The 15,984-nt window shown below is 36.7% G+C and overlaps 1 protein-coding gene across 4 annotated transcripts in view; it reads right to left on the minus strand.

The window, feature by feature from the left end:
• Window positions 1-481: 481 nt before the first annotated feature.
• Window positions 482-15,984, minus strand: part of RELCH (RAB11 binding and LisH domain, coiled-coil and HEAT repeat containing) — a 75,453-nt gene continuing 59,950 nt past the window's right edge. For 3 of the 4 annotated variants that reach the window (XM_083866797.1, XM_083866798.1, XM_083866799.1), the window contains 7 exons: window positions 14,264-14,346; window positions 13,272-13,335; window positions 11,610-11,748; window positions 11,121-11,237; window positions 10,041-10,129; window positions 5,558-5,628; window positions 482-1,021 (listed from right to left, as the gene is read on the minus strand). In XM_083866797.1, coding sequence (XP_083722923.1) covers window positions 901-1,021; window positions 5,558-5,628; window positions 10,041-10,129; window positions 11,121-11,237; window positions 11,610-11,748; window positions 13,272-13,335; window positions 14,264-14,346 — 684 coding nt within the window. In that variant the 3' untranslated portion in view covers window positions 482-900. Of the gene's footprint in view, window positions 1,022-5,557; window positions 5,629-10,040; window positions 10,130-11,120; window positions 11,238-11,609; window positions 11,749-13,271; window positions 13,336-13,516; window positions 13,600-14,263; window positions 14,347-15,984 lie in introns of all 4 variants that reach the window. The other variant, XM_083866800.1, reaches the window with a different exon arrangement.

A 15,984-nucleotide genomic window follows, 5' to 3' on the forward strand; every position in this document is an offset into this window, starting at 1 on the left:
AGAATTGCACACCGAGTGCAAGATGAAAGCTCTCTCTCTCCTACAAAAGATTTTCTCTGCCTGCAGAACTCTACTGGGGACCCTGTGTTGTAGCTTAGACATTTATTAACATTTATTAATTTATTGTGTTTTTCCTTTACTTAATGGATGTGCCTGTGGATGTGTAGACTTGTAAAGTGCTTTAAAATAAAACAAAAACCTCAACAAAAGGAAAAAAACCCTCAAAAACCCACATAGGTGTGAGAATTTTATCTGAAGGACTTTGTACAGCATTTACAATGTCAGCATAAAGCATCTGAAACATGAGCATTCCCTGCAGACTGATGCAGTGCTAGCAATCTCATACATTGGATACTGCAATTCCTCTGGATTCAAGATGCACAATACTTAAAAAAAACAACCCTAGAAGCACAGACAAATGCTGGTGGCTCTTCCTCTTCTTTTTAGAAACATAATTTAAAAAATCTGCATTACTCTCTCATAATTTAAATACATAAGTAATCTCCACTTTTATTACTTCATGACAATGACTTCAAATTTACATTATTTTAAGTACCGTCAGAATAGCTCCATGTATAATACAGATATTTGCTGATATCCTGTCAGAAAATAAAAAAACCAAAACCTTCCACTATATAAAAAAAATTATGCCGGAAAGACAACACAGAACAGGGACTTGGTACAGACTATGATTTCCGTTTTATATCAACCACAGTTAACCCAAAATTAACAGATACACAGCGATATTCAAAAGCAGTGCAAATATCTTTGGAGGTTAGAATAAAATTATACTACAAGAACATAAGACATAAGAAGAAATTAAAAGGCAAGTACTTCAAGTACAGGAACCAGTCTCTGTGAGGTCCACCTTAGTGTTAGCTGGGAGTTCCTTTTCCCATCTTACTTCTTCCTCTGGAACACATTAGCCAACATTGCACCTGATGTAGTCAGCTGGCCCATTTTGTTCAAAAACTTCGTCTTTGTATCTTCACTCACCAGGCTCGCTGCAATTGACATTGAACTAGGAAAGGAAAATATTTAGTGGCATAAGACCGCAAATTAAAAAGAACATTATGTTGTTATTTATTAAGCAACTAAATTGTCTTTGTGTTTCAGAGGTTTCAACAAAAAACACCAGTCTGTGAAGAATTGAAAACCCATCAGTACCTACTCCATATATACACTGTTAAATTTATTATAATGTGCTCACAGTGCCTGTGAAAATGGTAAAATATTTTTTGCACAAAATAAAATAAAAAAAAATTACTACCTTTGGATGTAGCATTTGCTACCTATTGGGGAATTGCTATGTGAATAGTGACAAATACCTCTGTGAAAGACTTGTTTTGCCTTCTCCCCAGCAATGTCAATCCTTATGTTTAGTTAGTGTAAGTTGAACAGTATTAGTTCAGACACAGACCTTTCTAACCCAAGTAACCTGCCTCCAACAGTGACATTAACAGATGTGTAGAGATGAGCAAAAGCAAGCTAAATACAAAACAGTGACCCCTCTCCTTAATTTTAAACTATTTTCCAACTACTTTCACCTGAGCAGTTAAAAATTGGTGAGGATTGTCAACCTAGTAACTTTCAATAAACCTTTTTTTCAATATTACTGGATCAGCTTTCCTTTGATATTCTTATAAATTTCTTGTGAACCCCACCCTGAGTCCTACTGGGTCAGCCTCTCGATGGGTAAGGAGCTTTTCCTCCTGGTTGTTGTGAACGTGGCTCCTGTTACCTGTGCTTGGATGTTCCTACTTGAGACATACTAGATAGGTCAGTGGAGAGTTCATAGGTTTCCCACAAACTGGACTAAAAGGAGGAACCAAGCAGTGCTGAAGCTACAGGATGCTTAACTTTCAATAACATGTTAAAAAATTATCCCTATTATGTGAAATTAACAGATTTTTTTTTTTAATTAACAACATATCAGTGAGCTCAACTTAGATATATATAACTGTTTAGCACAGTAGGAGTCATCTATCTCAAGACAGAGCAAACGTACATAGCAGGAAAATTAACAAATATTCTATATTTCCTATATTTGTAGTCAAAATAGCAAATGTTTTTCAACATTGGACAAGGACAATTTTATAAAAGACTACCAAATAAATTCTCCCTTGTGGACTCAGTGTGGACTCTGTATTTCAAAATTATAGCTAAGACCACAAAATCTGTCTTACTGGCAAAGGCCAGATTTCACACCACAAAAAAAAGGGTCCTTAGTGATAATGATTTCTGTTTTTTTTTTTTTTTTTTTTTTTTTTTTTTTTTTTTTTTTTTTTTTAAATTCCTTAAAAATAAAAGGGAAGCTTCTCACTAAAGCTGTACTGTGGATTTAGACATAGTTTAATCATAAACTTTTAAAGTAAATTATTTATTTCAGGCACATTCACGTAGCCAGACATCTTTGGCTTGATTAAACATCTCCAGTCAACTAATGAATCACATATTTCCAGCTGATAGAACTCAGCAGGGAAATTACTGCTACAGTAAGATGGATGCCTTATGCAATTTCCTTTGATTTCATGATAAAACAAGGGCATATAAATTATGTAAGTAACAGTTTACACTCACTATCAGCTAGTTAAGGACAAGAAGTTAGCTCAGACTATGCAGTATCCTAAAGTTCTGTGTAGCTATGAAAACTTATTTGGGAAATACCGTACATTCCAAGCATTAGCAGCATTAAGAAATTAAAACTGCTCACTTCAGAAAAGAAAGCCTAGCAACTGGTGACAAACCTGTAGTTTTAAACAAACTGTGCTTTCATTAGGCTAACGATCCTGAATAAGATTGAAGAAAACAAGAACGTGCTTCATTGGTTCTTGAAACAGTTCAGGGGATATCAACCATCTGATGTCAAAAATTAAAGAGTAACAACTGCAGAGTCTCTGATGTCAAAAATTAAAGAGTAACAACTGCAGAGTCTAGAAGTTCATGTTTTTAATATGATGTAAATTATGTAAATAGAAACATAATCTACACCATCCTGCATACTTAGAAGTTTAAATATGCCTCCAAAGTATTTCCATTACTATGCAAGCTGAATATTTAAACATAGTAAAAATTAATATGAAATTAAATAATTTGAATCTCACATTTTAAAAAAATAATCAAAAAAACCAACAAAGCAATCGTACATCTTGTTTGAAACAACCAGTCTTATAGAAAAATCCTTGCATTTATTCATTATGTAAAAACCAAAACAAAACCCAACCCACAAACAAAAATAATGTGTAAATATCAAAATTTTCCTGGTGTCTAGGTGAATCAGATGCTACACAGAGTTCTACTTGTTTTACGGGAAAGCTCTAGGCCAAAATAGACATTCCTGATGGGCATTTCAAAGCAATCAGTTTGTAACCTAAGTTGTTACCCATGATTGAAATACATTGTTAATTGCTAAAGAAAATGCTTAATAAAAGTGGCTATTCAATATTTTAAAATTCAGAGTTTAATCTTCTGAAAAAAACCTATTTCTTTGATCTTGTATTATTTGACCAACTTTTTCTAACAGCAAGGGGAAAAGACAAGATAAGAACACCCATTTTGACTTCTGTGCGTGCATTCCCATGCTGTTAACAAACACCAGTAATTTATATCCCAGTCACATTTAAATCCTTTGTCGTATATATATTTGTCATTGAAATTAGGAACTGAAATTAGCAAGCACTTAGCAAGAAAAGAGAGGTATTTACGTATATGAAAAGGTCATTTCTTCACTGGTAAAATATTTCTTGTTAATTTTGTACAGTGCAAGACTGCAACCATAGCCTGATGTTGAATAAGAAAGGGGAAGGCTAATTAAAGAACAAAGGAACAGATTGCAAAGACCTACCCTTTTCATATCTTAGTTTTCAGCAGTTGCATTCTTAAAGAAAATACACTAGATGTTGTATGAGGTTTACATTTTTCTGTTGCTGCAATGGCTTAATAGGACTGACTGATTACAAAGTATTTTCTACTAATAAAGCCTGAAGTACTTTACTTGGTGCATGAGAGACTGACCTTTTGTCTACTTCACATTTCTTCTGTTCAGTTCTTGTACACCCTATTTTAGTCATTCTCAAACTACCAGCTGCCTTCCAGGACTATGAGTGAGCTCTTTCAAGAAGTCACTTCTATCAGTTTGTTACAGATAAGGAACAAGCTTTAGTAATTGTCTCAATTCTCACGACAAAGCATTGGGATTGAGAACAGATTCCCTTTTCAGATACCTTCTCACACACTTCTTGGCAACACTGCTAAGCATTTATTAAGTTATATAATAATCCACAAGAATTTACCTTGCTGGCATGCCATTTCAGGCAATAAGCAGGCGACAGAGCACATACAACAAACTCATCATAATGACACTGAGCATTCCAAATTTCCATGTCCAGTGTGGGTCTGTTGGCTACATTTGTTATCAGGAAGTGCACACATATGATACCATCTCTACATGTGGAGCAAATGGATGCACATGCACCGTGTGTCTGCTGCCTCCCTGGAGAGCTGGGTTTACTGTTTGTGGAAGGGATATTTTATCAAAGTGCAACACAGGTGGCATTTTCCCAAAGTGCTTCCTAACCAGCACTCTCACACAGGGGTCAGTGGATACACTGGAGAAATTGTTCTCATGTGCACTGGTCATGTGCAAACCAGGACAGCAGCCTAAAGCAAGCCATTCCCAGGACCTGAACAGTTCTCTCAGCCTGCAGGCTGCATCCCCATGCTCTAAGCACTTAGGCCAGGCACTCCCTGATTTCTCAGATTCAGGACAGAAATTTAAATACTACTTTAAATGGATAAAAAAATTAAGAACAAAGAACATCATTCCTATTAAAAAAAAATGTTGTCCCATGTTTTACACTGGAGACAGAAACAACCACTGTATTAAAGTTTCTATAATCTGTTTTCAAATACAGCATATGTCAGTGCAGGATTTCAGGTCACAAACCTTGGGCACCTGTAGGAGAAAGGAATACAGGTGACCTCAATGTGATAAATAACAGCTGCGTTAATTCCCAATACAGCCTTGCCCCTGATGAGTCACAGCTGTATCCAATAAAGATAAGTGTGATAAAAGGAAGTGTGTTAGCTGGTGAGAGGAATGATGAAGGCAAAGGAACCTTGAGGAAGAGGGAATGAGAGGACGGTGAAGAAGGAGGCTCCTGGGGAGAGAGAATTACTGCTGTGAGGTCAGTCTGGGTCTGCAGTCAGAGCCTGTTGTTGGAACCTGCAATCACAGTCTAGCCAGGTAAAAGCCTGCAGTCAGAGTCTGCAGACTAATCCCTGCAGTCATAGTTTAGCAGGAAATAACCAGCAGTCAGAGGCTGCAACGGAAATCTACAGCAGGAGCTTGCTGCAGTCAGAGTCAGGGAATGGTTGGAGTCAGGATGGCTAAGCTGTAAAGAGAAACAAACCAGGACCCTTTTCATCCTTTGATAAACAAGAAGTCTGTGTCTCAGCTCATCTAAGAAGAGGGCTGCTGCAGCAGACATCATTATGGAATACACACTGCAGAACACTACTCTGGAGGCACACAGAAAAAGGGAAGTGGAAGTCTTACCCTTGCGGTTCTTGGACGGTCTTGTTTTCCACTTTCTGTTCACATTCTTTTATCATGGAGCTCAAAATAACCTAAGTCACATAAGGAAGAGAGATACATGACATTTGACATTTTTCCTTTTACATTAACACTTCTTATGAAATCTATTCTGCAAATAATTCTAACATTAGCAGAACTGTTTAAAACGTTTCCCTGGGTTTTTTTCAAGTGCCTTTGAGTTCCAGTTATCTGATAATGCCTTGTGGTTAGAAACAACAAAAACGTTCAAAACAACTAAAGGAAGAAAATGTTTTCCAAATAGTTACAGAAGGTCAGGACTCCCTCCTTTCTCCCAGGCTTTTAAAAACAGAGCTAAAACAAACTCATATCTGTTACACATTATATCTTCAGGAACATTATGCATGACAGAAAAAGCAAGGAAAGAAAGTGTGATGGCACCCTAAGACAACATCTTAATGGAAGGAAGTAGTAAAATCAACTTGATATCATTACACTGGTGTCTTCCGGAGTTCCTATGACTCATGGCTTTCTTTCCTTTATTTAAGCAATTACAGTGTTAAAGGTTTCTGCAAAGTATTTAAGATTGAAAACACCTCCACACTGACATTTTCACACTTATCCAAAAATAAATAAATGATTCCCAATAGCAAGCTTAAAAAAACCCCAACAACACACAGTTAATATATGGGACAAATAAATGACTCCCTGCCCTGTTCACAACAGTACTGTTTTAACACATTAAAATAAAAGTGTTTTGAAACACTTAAGCAAAAACTTAGAATGCAAAGTATGAAACTATAAATATATACATATACACATATATATACACACTGCATAAATGGAAACTTCCTCTGCCACAGCTCAGTAGAAAGCCAGACTCTTTTTTGAGACACTAAACTTAAAATCAGTACTGTCTTACCAAACCTGAATATATACAACAAAGGAAAAAACCTATTTTCAATCTCTAAAATACGTATCAGTCACTAATGGTTACTACCAACTGGTAACTATTTAAAAAGGTATTTGTATAAATTAAAATTCTGGTTTCTGTCAAGTCTGCAGCACAACCATTAATTACACTGATAAAATGTGGCCTGGTCTGCAGATCTGGGCCACCGCTCCCTCGGTTTCTCCAAAAGAATTACTTCAGCATTTGAAACATTTTAGGTACCAGGTGTTACACACCTTAAGTGTTTCAGAGAGCAGCATTCAAACAGGACTACAACTCTTCCTGCTAAATTTGCTGTCCTCCGTTTGCATAAAGTGTTATACAAATACTTAATGCTCAAGAGTACAGTGGTACAAGAGAAATACATTCAGAATTCTAGTGAAAAAACAAGATTTTTGTTCTGTATCAAAAAATCCTGAATTTTCTAACCACAACCACCATAATTTTTGTTACTTAGCATTTCTACCTGTGCACTGGAGCTTTCCTACATTTTTGTACATCTGAATCCAGATCTTCAAATATCAACAATATGAAGTCTTGATCAAAGGGGAGAATAATTCATCAAGGATTCAGCATCATTTAAATAACAGGATGGATTTCCCATCCATTGCACAGCTCCTTCTGGAAAGGCTGTGTAATTCATGATGAAGTGAAGCAATTCTTGTTTCTTCTGCAAATTAATTTCTAAATTTCTACATTATGGCTTTGCACATACTGCTCAGACCTATTCCCTTAGGTTCTCTTTGTTTGGTCATAGGACTGATTATGAAATCACATCTCCTTAAAGAGAAATATTTTAGAGCACTAACTCTATATTTAGAGACACTTAAGAGACTTAACATGCTGAAGTCCTGTAAACAATACTGCAGTATATGGACTGAATATTTTTACCAAGTAGTGACTCACTATCGTGCAACTCAAATCCACTTACTTTGAAAACCCATAGAAGGCAAGGAGAAAATGAGGAAGAAGGGACTTGATATTGAACTGAGATGCTGGTAAAGTATCTGAATGTCTGTACAAGGTGAAATGTTTCCTTTAAAGATGAGAAGGTCTGACCTAAATGCCTAACCTACACTTTCACTTATATGAAAGAAAGGAAAACAAGTATGAGTTATGAGTGGTAAATGCTGCCAGACAGGACCACACAAGCCAATTCCACAATGTTACCTCTCCAAGATGAGCATCAACTCTGCACTGACGTTAAAGCCATTAGAGCTAAGGCACTGTGATTTAGAAAATGTGTATTTGTCAAGTGATATGCCATTTGAATCAAGAATAACACCACAGTGGACAAAATAATGAAAAAAGGCTTAATTCTGTTTATGCCAACGTCTAATTGTTTGAGACAGTAAAAGGCATTCATTTCAGAAGACATGACTTTCAGATAGAAGGCTTCCAAGACACACTAGAACTCACTGGGCCTCAGAAGCTTCTATCATGATGCCTACAAACATCCTATTGAAGTGGGAAGCTGATCAAGCACTAGATATCCATTTCTACAATAAAAGAGATAAAAATGGTAAAGCCTGTAGTGAATTTTCAAACCCACTGGAGCAGGAGTAAGTATTTTAAATTTTATATTGCTCTCTGGCTAAAAGAACAAAGCACTTGGCATCAAGTCACTTATGCACAGTAATGGAGAATGTTGTAATGGAGGATTAAGAGCTATCTTTACTTACTGATTTCTTTTTAATCCTATTCCAGTCCTTGGTTCCTTCTCTGACTACAAGATTCAAACTCAATCAAACCCCTTGCTCTAATTCAGTGTGTCTTTTGAACTATATCTTTAAACCTTAGAAGTTACATTAACTACAAAAATGAAGTAGCAGAATTTGTTTTAGTTGGTGAAAGTATCTTCCATTCATATCTTTCATTGGTGAAAGAAAATGAAACTTTTGCCTACTGCAGCTTTCAGATATATGCTTGAGACCTCCCAGTCCATCTTCCACCTCTCTCTGAACACAGGATATCTACCATTGCCACACCTCCAGTGCTGCCTATGGTAAGGAAGCACAATTCTGTTGCCTTTGAGTGACGCTTGGGTCACTACTGTTCCTTCTGACTCAGACTTCTGAACTCAGCTACTTTCCTTTCAGGTTGAAAAGTTTCTCCAATAATAACACACAGAAAATAAAAGATTGATACTATAGGCTTTTAGATGGAACACGTAACTGGAAGAAGGAACTTTATTACTGAATGTAAGAACTTACGACTCCCAGAGAATACAGTCATCTCAATTCAGTCACTTTTGCAAACACAAGGAAAATAAATTCATTTTCTCATGTACAAATAATTTATGAAAGTGCAGTATTAACCTTCAAGCTACTTCAAACAGTACTCTTCTGTACATTCTGATTAAATCTTTTCCTCCATCCCTTGAAATGCTCATCTTGTTAAGATTTTCCTCAACATGCAACGAAAAAACATCTCTTATTTCTGCTACTGACTTAACATCTCTTTGTTTCAATCTCTGTTAGTATTCATCCTCTTCAAGTACTTACCAAAAAAAGTACACAGGGCCAAGATTTTCAAGTTCCTCAAGATGGCTTCTTCTGCTAACTTTATTTGGTTTTTTGCTGATTTCTGTAAGCTCCTCCTACCAGAGAAGATCTTGTTCACTTCCATGTTGTCCTGTCTGCTTCTTTTAGTCTGCTCTTTACAATTCACAGAGTCACAGAGAGGTTGAGGTTGGAAGGCACCCCTGGAGGATCATCTGGTCCAACCCCCTGCTCAAGCAGGGTCACCTGACACCAAATGCCGAGGAAGAACGTGTCCAGATGGCTTTTGAGTATCCAAGCATTTAGACTCCATAACCTCTCTGGACAATGTGGGCCACTGCTCAATTACTCTCATATTTTTTAAAAAAACCCCAACTGTGCCCAGGGTCTCTGGTCTTGTCACTGAGCACCACTGAGAAGAGCCTGGCTCTGTCCTCCTTGGACTCTCTCTTCAGGTACTGATAAAATTCACCCAAGTCTTCTCTTCTCCAGGCTGAACAGCCCCAGATTCCTCATTTTCTCCTCCAGCCCTTCACTGGATGCTCTCGACTAAGTCTATGCTTTTGTACTGGGGAGCCCAGAACTGGACACAGTGTTCCAGATATGAAGTGTACCCCAGGTATTTTAGGACTCTACTTCCCTAATCCTTAATATTTTCTTTCCTGCACTCCACCAATTTTTATCTGCATTTCCACGGATTTATTTATTGTAGCCATAGATTTTAGTGTATTCTTGGTTTGATTAACATCAAGATGGTAAAAACATTTCCTTTTTCTTCAGTCTAGGAAGACCTATGTTTCTACATGCATTTCTGACAGCTGAATATTTGTCTGCAGAGGTCCTCAGCTTCGAAATACATTTTACAACATTTTACTGGTTTTTAAATCATATGACCTATTCTTTATCAAAAAACTCCTCAATGCCATGTTTTGAAACCACTTATGAGTAGCCCACTTTAACTTCTGGTTTTAAATGCCATTACATTTCAACTTCTGCTACCTACACCTCATATTCAGTAAACATAGCTGCTCACCTCATGCTCTGGAGAGAGATGTTCCATGTCGGTTCGTAAACACTTGAGTCCTGGTAAAAAGTGATTGACCATTAAATCCTCTGAAATAACTAAAGCCCAGGTTGTTAAGGTATTATAAGGACTGCCTTTTGAAATTATACTTTTTTTTCTGTCTTCTGATAATGTTGTTCTATGGAACACAATAGCAGCAGCAAAACTGAGAAAATGGAACAGCATTTGACACTTCATGACAAATAAAAAGGAAAAAAGATCTTAAACCTATTTAACGTGATGTATTTCATACATCCATACAATTCTTTTAAGATTTTTTTCTTGATTCAATGGTTAAGATCAAGAGTTTTGTTTTTGTAGCTTTGTTTTTTAAGGTGTCTATCAGATCCACTGTATAGGATCCGGCTGGAGTTCGTTTTCTGCACAGCAGCCCTCAGTGCAGTGCTTTCCATTGGTACCTAGAAAGGTGCTGGTAACACACCAGTGCTTAGGCTACTGCTGAGCAGCGCTGCCACAGCATCCCTGATGTCTCCCAACATTCCCTCCCATCAGCAGGATGGGGAGGGCACACAGCCTGGGCAGCTGACCCAGACTGACCAGAGGGATGTTCCATACTGTGTGATGCCTATTCAGATAAAAACCCTAAGTGCTGGTGGTGGGGCAGGACATCATTTGTTATTATGTTGTTTGTCTTCTGGAGCAACTGCTACACGTGCTGAAGCCCTGCTTCCCGGGAAATAGCTGGACATTGCTTGCTAATGGAAAGTAGAGAATAAATCTTCTGTTTTGTTTTGCTTCCATACATAGCTCATGCTTAATTAAACTGCCTTTATTTTGACACGAGTTTTTCCTCCATCTGATTTTCTCCCCCACCCTTATCCATCCTGCTGAGGAGGGGAATGAGAGTGCCTTGGTGGGCACCTGTCCAGCAAATCCATGATATTCACCATTTCTGAAAACCTCTCACTTACACTGAATAGATGATGTTTTACATCACAGATTCAAAGACAAACTTAGTTATTTTTCTAATATGAAACTTCTCTCACCACCAGAGAAACAACAGTTAAACTTCCCCTGAAAAAAGGATACAACAACAGGAAAGAGCACTGTAGGACTCAAACAGGTGGGTAGCGATATCCAGTCTCTTCGAATCAACAGACTGCTGGTTGTTGACCAAGGCTAACTTGTGCAAGTGTGGAATAACAACTGGAAAAGTAAATACAGGAATAACTGGATACAGGAATAACAGGAATCTGAAACTGCTTTTCACAGACTTGTTTAGCATTAAACAGGTGCTATATGGCAACTGCAGGTGCCTGAAACTTCACACATCAGCATGGAATAAAAACTGCAAACAATTGTGTTTGATAGGACTGCCCTTGCACATTTAATGGAGTGACTCAAACTTGAAATAAAAATTTGTGGTAGCACTACCTATAATAAAAACATACCTTGGAATACCTTTGAAATAATAAGAGTTTACAGAAAAGAAAAAAAAAACCCATCAATGTAACCATCATACCTATTAGCTTTTGGACAGAGAGAGGAAGACTGCATCTTCCCATGGATGCAACTTACATTCATCTCTAAATCTGGGCTCAGCATTAGGTCCAACTCTTCCAAACGTTTTTATGATTTCTGTATGCAAAGAATGTTGGTCTTGATACTGAGGGTCCTCCAGGAAAGATGCCAGCTGCATTTTTACTCTCTCCAGAAGCTTAAATATTCCCCGAGAAATAGAAAGAACACAAAAGAATGAAGATGCTAGAAATTGTTATGATCAGTTCAGAGTATGTTTACAATCTTCTGTATTTCAGATGACAGATCTTGGACTTCTAATTTACAGTTTTTTTTCTAACAGGATGTTTCAAACTCTTCAAATGCACCTCTATGTTTTAAAGACTGTTACTAGAGTTTTAATCTGATCTATCTTTTAACAACAGACAGGTGCTCCCATATAGCTGATCTTTCCTCCTGAGGTTTCCTTGAGTCTGATACTTCTTTTTATCTGCTATTACAGTTTCCCTCTTACTATTAATATCTACAGAGTTTCCCTGCTTAATTGGAAATCAATTAATGGCATTTTTTGTAATGTATCTCAATTAGTAGGCTGAATTTTCTTTTGCAGAGGACAGAGATGCAAAAGTAACCATCATAAAATTAATGGAATGAAAAAGATTCCTCCAACTAAAGGCTAAAAACCCAAAAATAAGATGAGATAGGCATTTAATTTGGATTTAAAGTTGAAAATACAACATTTTATGATACATTTTGAAAGATGCTATCACCTCTGTAGTCTAAGGCTTATTGTAATTAGTGCAATGGATACAGTAATTTCTGTGTGGTTAACAAAACAATATTCTCCCCAACTGATTATAGGCATGCATTCCAAGCTACAAAATTCTAACTTTTCCATCTTCCAAGTACGTGTGAGTCATCACTGACTTGACTCAGATTACTCACATTTCCTCAAACACATTCTTTTAGAGTTTGTTGAAATTACGGGAAGAATGCAAGCTCTGCAAAAAGCTGGAAGGACTTATAGAAGAAATTTGATTGCACAGTCGTTACATGAAACAAAATCCTGTTTTCTACTGCTTACAGCAGAATCCTGTCTTCAGGATTCTTATCTATTACCATAGTATCATCATTTAAAAAATGAGGAGAAATTGCATCTCTACATTATCTTCAAGGAATACTTTGCTAATGTCATTATGTCTTTCAGTGCCATCTTGGACACCAAGGGCTAAACCAGCAGATATGACTGGAACAACAAGAGTCTTGTGCTCTTCTAAAGTATTTGGGAGCCAAGCAGGATACCCTGAAGCATTTAAATAGTACAATATACAATAGTAAGATATGTGGATGGTTTTGGTCACCATTTTAAAATAGAATTATTTCATTTGGAAATAATGAAGTTAGATTTCACAACTGTACTGGAGAAGGTTTAAAAAAACATTTTGAGCATGGGATTTCCCATCTTCTAGCACAGGCCTCCCCTCTACTTATCTGTCTCTGTTTGTTTATGTTTGGCTGAGATTTAGGAAGAAATGTTTTTATTAGTTATAAGAGTTGGCTTGTTTAGAAAAAAAAAAAAGCCATTGCAAAACAGGAAAACAGTTTGGAAGAGAATAAGACAAAGAAAGAAAGAATTTATGAGCTGCTCCTTTTATTCTGGATTTATTAAAAAATCATCCACTTCTTATGCTACAAAAGCATAGGTGACAACAGGTGTCTTACCTCTCTCTGAGTAACAGTTTCCATGATGGTCCCAAAAGCAGGGATTGTAGCAATCCTTACTGAACTACAATGGAAGAACAGGGTTTTGAAGATGTATTCAACACCAAGAACAAAATTACTTAAATAAAAATTTTAAAATTAGTACTTTTAAGTTACATTAGTTTCTAGCAATGACAAAAGAAAAAAAAAAAAAAGCAGATCAGGAAAAAGACAGGATTAACTCAAGGTCTCAGTCTGAAACTCACAATTCAGGATCACTGGACAAGGTAACAAGGGCCGGAGCAACCCGCTTGTCAACTAATGCTTCACTCATGCCTCGAAGAGTCAGCTGTAAACCAGTCAACATGCAATAAAAAACGCTTTGGTAAACTTTAAGAACTGGGTTAGCTGTGACTGAGGATGGGCAGGCAGACTCTTGGGGTTGTTCTTGGTTTAGTCACCCACACAAGACATTAAAGCCACTAAGACTCTATTCATGCTGGAGCATCTGTTAGTAACAAGTTGTTAGTGAGATTAGCAAAGCATCCCTCCTTAGCTTGAAAGAAATACCACATCAAAATGTCCAGGAAATGAAGTGCCACAGTTATCTATCAGAAATGAGATGCAGCCAAAACTACTTTGCATTTCATTAATGCAGATGATGCTTAATTTTGCAGTAGCCAAGCTGACAGCATTACAGAATAGTAGTATCCAACTTTCTGCCAGAAATGATGTAAGCAAATTTGAAAACTGAGAACATGATTAAATATAGAAAACAAAAATCAAATTACATGGATTTAAGTTTTCTATTTAAAGTTTATTCAGCATTTTTATACAGTTTAATTCCAGGTGTTGCAGTAAACCTTTTTATTTAGAAATAAGTGATTTAAAGGTTACTTTCCTTTAAAAGTAATTCAATTTTTGTTCAGCTAGATTAAGAGACATACCTGATGGTTATTTCTTTCTAAGTATTAAGAGGGATGCTAGGTATATAAGACAGTCAGGGAACTTACATTTCAGGGTCACTGGAGAGAGTAATGAGAGCAGGAACAACTCTCTGAGCTACCAGAGTTTCATGTACCCCCTTCACCAACAGCTGAATGGTCGGAGCAGGGGGGTATCACAGGTGATGCACGGAAAGAGCGAGTACAGTATCATGGGAAGAAGAACGGCACGACCAAGAGAGAGAAAGAAAAAAACACAAAAAGCAAACCAAAATTAGAAGCTAAGCAAATACTGCTACACTAGAGCTTCATAAATGCAAAGGCGTGAAGAAAGCTTAAGTGGTCTGGCACTCAGCACAAACATGACAAATTCAACAATACAATGTTTTCTTTATTTTCAGATATTTTAAAACTTGAGCTCAAACCTTTAGCAGGTAATTGCATGTTTTATTTCAGATACTATTATAATTATAAATAAAGTTATGTATAATTAAGTACTAAAGCAATGTCCATTTGAATTTGACAATTTCATGTAAATGGTGTTCCTAACTCAACACAACAGCATTTATCATAGTAGATCGCTGTCACATGCAACACAGAAGTGTTGACTAGGCCAAATGTGTGTAGATTTCCCCACACTGAGTGATACCTCTCACACCTTTTACAATGAGACAAACAGCATCTTCCCAGATGCCAAAATATCTTCCTGAAAGTCATTCAAGACTTGTTGATTTTTAACAAACATCCAAGCAGTATGCATACTGGTCTGTGCAGGTAGAAAATGGAGAATCCTTGAACTATGCATGAAATGTATTTCCTGAAGTCTTTTTGCAAACAAAGGAAGAGATGTATTTGTTGCAGTGCATCCCAAATGTTAAAAGCTTGAAATCACAGTAAAATTCATTATCCATGAACACAACAAAGTTGTCTGAATCCAGATGTTCCCAAGTGATTTTTTTTACATTACCTATGTAGTTATAGGCAAGCATTTGCAGCACATGTTGCAAATGCCCTTTAAATGCTTTCTTCATGTGAAAGCCTACTAATTTTCAAACTAAGTTGCAAACTTTTTTTTATATCCAACAAAATGGTGGGTTTTGTTTTCATTAATAAAAAGAGAAAAGATTAGATATTTCTATTGTGTCTCATGTAAGGAAGTCTGCATGTATTTGCTGGTTTTAGGAGATACATATAAAAAATTTATCATTACATTTATATGAGAAATATGAAATGTCGTTTTAATATTTAGCTATATTCTGATTACTCATATTGCATAATGAAGACAATTTAAATTCTAAACTTTTCCCCTGGGAAAAGCAGTAGCTGTCAGTATAACAGTACCAAAACCAGGCAGTATTTACATTCTCTAAATAGAGAAGATTTTACATTCTGCTATTTGTTAGAGCATTCCTGCTTTACCAACTCTGAATTTAAACCAGTTGTAAGTTGTAAAAGTAAGTTGGGAAAGATTGGAGGGAACCTGACTTTTCAGAAGCTTCTATATAAAGCAGTCATTCCTATTAAGCAACACTTGTGTGTGCATGTATCTGTGTGCACACAGACACGGAACAGAGTGTGGTCTCACAGACAATTACTGGAGAAGGAAGAACGGGGAGAAGCTGGGTAAGAACATGAAGACACTATTGCTGCAAAGCACCTGGAGTAACAAAATTGCAACATCCTATACTTGTTCAGAAAGTATTAGGATGTCAGTTCAACTACAACATTTTAACCTTAATACATTTCACAATTATTTACATTGGCAACAACTCAAAGTGCCAATCTGTTGA

Source organism: Zosterops lateralis, assembly GCF_965231275.1.
Source record: "Zosterops lateralis genome assembly, chromosome: 1".
NCBI lineage: Eukaryota > Metazoa > Chordata > Aves > Passeriformes > Zosteropidae > Zosterops > Zosterops lateralis.